At 36.7% G+C, this 8,754-nt stretch overlaps 1 protein-coding gene across 3 annotated transcripts; it reads left to right on the plus strand.

Annotated features, from left to right (window-relative positions):
* The first annotated feature begins 1,697 nt into the window (after positions 1 to 1,697).
* LOC143215989 (serine/threonine-protein kinase 11-interacting protein) lies at positions 1,698 to 8,619 on the plus strand. 3 transcript variants are annotated; one of them, XM_076438666.1, is made up of 18 exons: positions 1,698 to 1,856; positions 2,083 to 2,876; positions 3,116 to 3,412; positions 3,503 to 3,699; positions 3,803 to 4,484; positions 4,550 to 4,628; positions 4,707 to 4,881; positions 4,957 to 5,080; positions 5,144 to 5,326; positions 5,739 to 5,816; positions 6,193 to 6,328; positions 6,405 to 6,529; positions 6,609 to 6,749; positions 6,822 to 7,012; positions 7,085 to 7,182; positions 7,249 to 7,454; positions 7,532 to 7,830; positions 7,908 to 8,619. In XM_076438666.1, exons 2-18 carry the CDS (start codon positions 2,444 to 2,446, stop codon positions 8,100 to 8,102), a joined length of 3,639 nt encoding a protein of 1,212 aa, XP_076294781.1. In that variant the 5' UTR covers positions 1,698 to 1,856; positions 2,083 to 2,443; the 3' UTR covers positions 8,103 to 8,619. The 3 variants fall into 3 exon arrangements, with proteins under 3 accessions (XP_076294781.1, XP_076294783.1, XP_076294784.1); XM_076438668.1 differs by lacking the exon at positions 5,739 to 5,816; XM_076438669.1 differs by lacking the exons at positions 5,739 to 5,816; positions 6,193 to 6,328; positions 6,405 to 6,529.
* The last annotated feature ends 135 nt before the right edge of the window (positions 8,620 to 8,754 follow it).

The raw sequence follows: 8,754 nt of genomic DNA on the forward strand, positions 1-8,754 counted from the left end.
CACTATCTATATCTATATAGACACAGACGTGATACATATACGAATAGACATAGACTAATATAACCCTATTGGCTTTCGTGCCCCAAGTTGAACTGTTTTATCGATCGCAGTTTTTACTTATTTTTAATGAAATTTTACCAACATATTTGTGACATTTTTCTTACTAAAATGATACCAAACAAGATATAATGCGGCTCATATTTACTGTACCCACATGTGAAGCATAATGTATACAGTTGAAATTATATCGTGTTTAGTGTTTTTTTAAGGGGGCCGTCTCCTAGCAGATGACGGTCGCGCGTGAACACTCACACACCGCTAGAATACACTCACACACCGCTAGACCACGTATACGTACGCGAGAATTGCTAGGATCAGGGAAATGCGTTCTGATTTCTCGATAATGCAAAGACGGGGGTTTTTATTAGTCAAAATCGCTAGATAAAAGATCAATCTAGTGCGCTGTTTGCTTCAAAAGTCGTTCTTTTACGTTTCCGAGCAATGATTTTGCAATATTCGGCTGCATGTTGCCCGTCGGAGAGGCTAGTACGCCGGCGTGACTGCAGCGCCATCTAACGGGCAACATGCGACGGGCAACATGCAGCTGAATATTGCAAAATCATTGCTCGGAAACGTAAAAGAACGACTTTTGAAGCAAACAGCGCACTAGATTGATCTTTTATCTAGCGATTTTGACTAATAAAAACCCCCGTCTTTGCATTATCGAGAAATCAGAACGCATTTCCCTGATCCTAGCAATTCTCGCGTACGTATTCGTGGTCTAGCGGTGTGTGAGTGTACTCTAGCGGTGTGTGAGTGTTCACGCGCGACCGTCATCTGCTAGGAGACGGCCCCCTTAATCAGAAAAATTCCACAAATAAGTTGGTACAAGTCCCATAAAAAAAATAATGAAAAGTAACGAAGATTCTCCCCAAAAATCGAACAAACCTGCCCTGTTGTAATCTACAATGGACACACAACTTAACTGCGGCGGTAATTTACATTTTTCGTAAAGGCAAGGAATAATCTTTCTCTGGCACTTTTCTGGAATGAATGAAAATGTAATATTATGATATTATACAGGACCGTATAATTTTACTTATTAATAGCCAACAATGCCATCACCTCTCCACCCAAATTGGATAGGATAGGCAGACCTCTTGAGGGCACCGCCGCCGCGGGAATCGAACCCCGGCCTCACTACTAGTGGTAGCCGATCGACTAACGCGCTCACCCACGGAACCCTCCCATTCTTCCCAATCTCCTATAGTGTACTTGATCTGGGGGTCCTGATCCCACAATAGTGAACATAATATAAATATTCAATCCTTATACAAAATTCCTTTCATTGAAAGAATTCTGTCCATCCCGAACTCTCTTCAAGAGTATCATATATGTCATATTTTATAAATTTTCAAGAATCTCGAAGTCCCGACCATCGGGTTCCCGAAAAAGTAGGGATTCCCAAAATACATATTATTGTATATTTTACGGATTATTATATATAATTGATTATTATATATATAAAGGATTATTGTATATTTATAAATACATCATTAATAGTATCTCGTCGGTGATACAACTACATAATCAATATTACAATAAAGATTCATATTATCGACATCTGCCTACATTATCGACATCCGCTATCCACCGGGCAGTATCTCATCGGTGCCACGTGACCACACGATCCAAGCAGTGTCTCCATCTAGCGTGATCGAGAATATGCCAACGGAGCAACAATATTTACGTTCTAACTTGATGATGTAAATTGTACAGACAATATGTCATTTATACTATTGTTCAGCCCTTTTAAAGGTTTCGAAATCGTGATTCATTGAAGATCCTACAGCAAGGTATGACTCATTCGTTGCTTGTTTTAATAACAAAAAAATTGGAATATCATTTGTGATGATTGTCTTACTGCTTTCGAGACGAATCAAAGATGTTTTCGTATTATGTATTTCTATAACTAATCGAGTTGGTTCTCGATGATTTGTACTGCGTATATTCGGAAATCACAAATCGTAATGGTTTCATACGAAACGTTTGATTGGTTTGACAATGACAGATATGTTTTAGGAGTTATCCAAAGAGGAGAGAAGGACTAACAAATTCAGGTTATTGGGTTGCATAACTATGGATAACATTTAGAGGGAATAATACGCATCGATTCTCTTGGAAATATGTATTTTTCGTTGCGTCTATTCACAGTAACATGCATAGAGTTGTACCATTTACTTTGCTTGTGACATAGATCTGTGTTCTTCCATGATAACATGGATAATTTGGGTAACACATATCTGTATCACAAGTTCCTTTTTCTTTTGTTTACAAATCGCTCTATTTATAGCTAGGACCTGTTTTCTTTCAGAATAATATGAGATTACGATCGGTTACATTTTGAAGAACCATTGGAATTGCTTAGTAGATATTGTAAAAGATGGATGTGCATGAGATAGTGAAACTTAGGAGATTGTTGCATGAAAATGGAGACAAAGTGTTGAGCGCGTCCAGCAAGCTCTCCTTATCGAGCACGTTGCTCTACGATTTAAACGAAGGTTTTACTTTGATCACGAACCAACTGGAAGACTTGGAGTCTTCTTTCCAAGTGTGCAGCAGTTCTATGATCGATCTGTTCGAGGACCTGAAATTTTTACATGATTTTGTGCAAAAAACAGTAGGACTGAAAGTGACCTACTGGCCAAACAATCCCTTGATTCCTGTCGATATATCAAAATTCAGGCATTTAAAGCATTTGGAGCTGAAGAAGATTAATATTAAGTCCGTGAAAGGGTTACAAGGTGTCAGAGGACAACTTGAAAGTATTATCTGTTCTGGAAGAAACGGTGTTTCTACAGTGAAACAATTATTAGGTAATTATTAAGTATTATTTTATAATGGCAATTTATTAACCCTTTGCACTCGGTGTTATTTTAAGTCGGAAATTAAACATTTCTTCTGACCCAGAATATTTTAAACGTTTAGTAATTGATTAGATGCTAAATAATGGTATAGCAATGTTTAGTGGCGCCTCAGAATCACCACTCGAGTGCTTAGGGTTGAAAATATTTCCAAGGTAATGCATATCGTAATTTTATTTATACATACACAGCTAAATGCGGTGGAGATGCTAGTTTTGGATTCGTCTGGAGCTCGTTAATACATTTAGCATTGCCTTATAATGCTCTAAAAGAATTGGACGAGTCTATGGAACTAGCACTTTGGTTGCAAAGGCTAGACCTGAGTCATAATTTAATAACGTCCGCGGACCAGTTGGCTTCTTTACCTAACTTGAAGTATGTTAATCTTGGGTACAACAAACTGGAGACAATACCTGCCTTCAATAAAGCTGTATCTCATACTTTACAAGTATTAGTTTTGAAGAACAATTATATAGAAAATTTAAATGGTATTTTTTTTGTTGAATCTTCTAGATCTTCATACTTTAAAAATATCTTACACAGTAGCTGAAATCAATGCATTATTCTTCTTGTTATAGGTTTACAAAATTTAGGTTATTTAAAAGAATTAGATGTATCCTTTAACTGTTTGATGGACCACTCGACGTTGCGGGCCTTGGAAAAAATAACCACGTTGGTATCAGTTTCGTTAGAAGGGAACCCTTTATCGTACCACCCGAAGCATCGGTTATTATGTATGCAATATTTACATTCGAGCTTAATGAACGTCAATAAGGTAAGATATCGAGGATAAACATTATATTGTAAAGTGGTATTATACAAAAATACTCGACCGTCATCGAACGTAGTATAAACATGAATAAAATTGTACGATTTAGTTCGTTTTAGACCATTTGCCACTGTCCAGAACAGAAAAGCAAACGATTGCCTACAACCAATCATTGCGTACAATGAGATTTGAACAATCTGCGAGCTTCGAGCTCCCAGCTTCAGTGCCAAACTCGATGAACTCCAGTATCTTATCTACGTCTATAAACTCGTCTACATTGAGCGAGGATGCAATGGGAAGGTCTATGGAAACTATCACGGGAAAGCCCCTCATTAAGACAGCGATCGTGAAAGAAGCTGTTATTTCGGAAGATGAACATAAGTTGAAAGAAACTTCGAAACTCCATCTGGAGACGAAAAAGCAAATTCTAGACTTAAGGGAAAAGTTTGGCGAAAAGAATTGGTTGAAAAGCTATGGTGGTATATTTGTTCAAGATATGGGTTTGGAACCCTCTCCGTATTTGACGCTGACGCCGGAATCTGCAATCAAAATCTTCGAAGAAACAGAAATCGTGTTGAATGCTCAACAGTCTGAAACACCTTCAACAATTAATTTAATTAATAACTCAGAAACTGGTACCTCAGATTCCGTGACAGAGTATAATGAATGCAATAGCATAGAAGAAACTCATGAGACATCGAATAAGCTTGAGGAAACCGTTTCTGCAACAACCTCGACTGAAACAACGGTTATTTTTACAGAACCTGAATCTCCTTACAACTTAGAAGAAGGTAGGCTACGAATAGGATATAGGTCAAGATTAGAGGATTATATCTTAATTGTCATTTGTGTTTAGAAACGGGAGATTTGTATTTAGTTCAGAAGAACAAAAACGATCATGAATTAGAGAACTTATTTTTGATAATAACAGCAAAGTAAGTGTATCGGTAATAAGTTAAAGAACTCCTTTCTTTTTTTACTTTAGTGTGTTAATCGCATTATAATTATTACAGCGACATCAAGGAGAGAGATTCAATTACGGGAAAACTGTTGAACAGTTGGTCTATGAGTTCAGTGTTATCGTGTGCATTGGGTAGAAGTGAACCGGTTACAGTAGATATAGTATTCGATACGACTAGGGAAACTCGTCGGAACAAGAGATATATTGCGGAACCAGAGGATGCAAAGGTAATCAACCGAAGAAATGTATCTTGTTAAGTAAAGTGTATACGATAATATTTTACATACATATCTGTTTTCTAGAAAATAGTGACAATACTCGAAGAAAGATTAAAAAAGCGGCCAATATCATTGAAAGTTTTCAAGTGCATGAAATGTTCGACCCATTTTTCTGAAGACACAGAATATGTTACTACATTAAGTATAGGTGAGTTTGCGAGCAAACCAGTACGCAGAATCTGATTGCTTTAAAATGTTTGCTTCTCTGCAGGCGCAAAACAATTAAAGTGTCCCACGTGTGAAAGTACTTTGGTCATAGAGACGGACGAATTGTCGACAGTGGATGCAGAAAACGATGTTTCCGAAGATTCATCCGAGTCTTTGTCTAAAGATCAAAATTCGGAAAACGCTGCAAAGACGAAATTACGACATTCTGATTCTTACTCCAGCATCGGTAAGTAGTCGTTCTAACTGTTGCATGCGTTTTGCGATTGCAAATAATAATCTACGAATAGACAAGATGTTTGTTAAAAGATTTGTACTCGTTGCAAGCGGGTAACGTTAGCGTTAGCATTTCTTTTTATTGAAATGTAACCCAGTTTCTTTAACGTGATTTTTTTTTCAAACTTGACGAGTTGAATAAAAAATAATTACGACGTGTATAGTGATGAAGTTTCTGTAAAGATTAACCATATACATATACATTTACATATATAATACTGAGCTCTCCATGAGATTAGTGTCTTTCGAATTTTAATCAGGATAATATTTATGATTAATTGATTGATTGCGAACGCACTAATTATATTGCTGACATACTACATTTTACTACCGACTGGGACTTTAACATACTAATGCCGGTGCAGGTGGAACGGAGGGTGGACCTATATCCGTCACCACTCCTCTGGTGCACTCCGAATCTCACACTCAAGCTCAAGTCTGCTGTAAGCTTTAGCCACAATAATTTTATTACTGCACTTTCTGTTCTCTCAGGCTTCCCTTACGTTTACATCTTGAAACAGACATAAGCTATCGTACTAAGCTGCTTAACTATTTACAGTTAGTTGATATCGATTCTTATTGTTAGCATACGCTGCCTATACTTTTATTATTTTGTCGATACGATCTTGGAATACAATGAATCGGAATGTAACTAATTTTCCTACTCAGTATCACTACAATGGCGTAAGAAACGAAAAGTGTAATTTCTTATCATGGTACACATATCAAACCGACAAACATTAAGTTCAAGTTATGTTAGACTTTTATACATGTAAACCCTTGCGAACACCTGTAAACAGTACGCACTGTTATTAATAGGTTCTGCTACAAGTTTAGAAGAATCCAGAGAATCTACACCCTCCGCAAATGCACTGAGTAAAAAGTATGAAAGCGATATTGAGATACTTAGCAATCCAAGTCAGAGTAGTATTGAAGTTTTGGATGACGCCTCAAGGTTGGCAATATTTTCTATATTATAAATGAAATTCTAAATAAATATTATCTATTCGCCTTTCTTGTGGTTGTCACAGAACTCACCTGACACCGTACAGAAAGCGTTCTTCAGAAGAAAGACGCACTGCCGTTGCTCCGTCTCTCTTAACTATACCCGATGCAACATCAATTATGACTGGTTTAACCGAGAGTAGTTCTTCTGGTTCGATGCTGCCTTTGATATTGTAATCCCAGCTGAATGAATTCGAAAGTAATTGGTATTGAATCTATTGTTGTTGCAGGTTCTCTAACAGACAGTATTTGTACAGCGTATGAAAATAAAATAACTAGACAAGCTAACACGGACGAGAAATCCCTTAACACTGGTAACGACAAAGAGACCAAATTCGCGTCTGTAACTAATTTAACGTCTCTACTAGGTGGTAAGTGAAATTTATGATACATGCTTTCGGTACTTTAATCATAATTTCATCGAACGTTCGATCTACTTTCAGGTCTGCTTCAAAGTATAAAAATCGACAGTAACAAGTCATTGATGATGAAAGCAGAAGAAACGTCACATTTCTTGGGCCATAATATTCAGTATTCTTATACAGATTTCAGTAGTGTAGATCACAGAATAAAGTTACATATTCTTTTGAATATATTCGAGCACGAGAACGAAGAACTTATTCTTCTGCTTAGGGTAATGCGAACGAAACCTACTCCTTGTATTGTTATTCGAATTTTCTTAATTTATCTACAACTAAACTTTCAGGCGGACATTCTAATGCGGAATATGAAGGATCCGTTTCCTGGTTGTTTCGTTCTATCCACATTGAAAGTTTACGTTCTTCAAATCGACGGATTAGAAGGGTAAAAATAATGTTTATTTTATAATAGTTCCATAATTTCTGTTTATGTAATTATCAACTTATACAGAGAAGATCCACAACGTTGGTTGCACAAGGAAGTCAGTTGGACAATCGACAGACTAAGGTCCATCGCACCATTGCCGTTCAAGCAGGGTGTATTGATTGAATTGGAACAGCCTAACAGAGTAAACGATCAACACCCTACAACCATTCAATTTTTATGTATTCTGCAAGACTTTCAAAGAACATCGAACTTTCTATTTTATGTCACTGGTAAGAGAAAAGCTTGCTCAAAGATTTACAAGCAATTTCGTTGCAACCCGGACCTTCAATAAATTGTTTATTCGTAGATATGTCTTTACCACCCAGTTGCGAGGTTGAATTTGCAGTACCAGAACATTGCACCGCGTCGATGCAACAATTACTAAAAGATTGCAAAAATCATCAAGACGGCGATACCGTGAGATTGTTAGCGTTATTCTGTTCTGGATCGCTGAAGTGCCAAAATGCCGAAGTGCAACAAAAATTGTCCTCTTTAATCTTAACTACAACCGCGTTAGTGATATGCAACATGCACTGGCTCTTGCCGGGCAGCAAAGAAGTGCCACATGTAATAAAAGAGCAGCCTCTGAGCAATGTAATCGGATTAGTAAGTAAATAATCGTTCGTTGATTGTGATTTTGCGATCGCAGGTTAATCATTTTTAATTGCTGTCGTTTGTTTCAGGAACATAACAATTTATCGTTAACTTTCAACTTTTTGGATGAGATAGAGGGACAGGAGGAATCGTGGACTCTAGATTTTGTGTCCGTAAGTGCTGCCGAGACTGTTATTAATTCTATACGGCCACCATGGGAAGAATTGTTCTCGATCCCTTTGCAAATCACCAGTTGCAAAACACGCGACACCATCGACACGTGAAACGATCTTTAACACGTATGATTCTAGTCGAATGAAACACACCAAGCCACTATCAATCAAATACAACAGATTGTCTCGTCAATTGTCAGTTGTCTCGTTTGATTCTTCATTTTACTTTTTAATGTATGTATACTTCGAGCACTGTGATGCAAATGAAACTTCAACTGGTGCTATTAATGTTAATGTATAACACTAAGTCTCAACTATTTTATCTGAAAAAAGAACTTTTTATATCACACTAATTAAAAGCTCAAATGTCACAATGAATGTTGTAATCTTCTTGTTTTTCTCGGGGCACTTCTGGAAACCTAATATATATAACGTAGGAATAGCATAATATTTATCAAAAGAATCATACAATGAACCATAGTTGTGTATTGCTCTCAGTCTGTGATATATATTTTTTAATTTCTATTGCGAATATGTTTGTGGCCTTACGTACATGTATGTTGTAAAATTGTACAATATTTCTATTTATAATAAAATATAGGGGACGCGAGACCCAATTTTAAGCAAATTCTCAAGTTGAAAGCAATGAAACATTTCCTTTTATTAATCACAAAAACAGTTCCACATTATTGAAATATCAGTAATGCAATTTGCATATACATATGTGAATAAATCGTTATCATGTCTGTTGGACATGCGAATA

The sequence above is a fragment of the Lasioglossum baleicum genome, chromosome 14, assembly GCF_051020765.1.
Source record: "Lasioglossum baleicum chromosome 14, iyLasBale1, whole genome shotgun sequence".
Lineage (NCBI taxonomy): Eukaryota > Metazoa > Arthropoda > Insecta > Hymenoptera > Halictidae > Lasioglossum > Lasioglossum baleicum.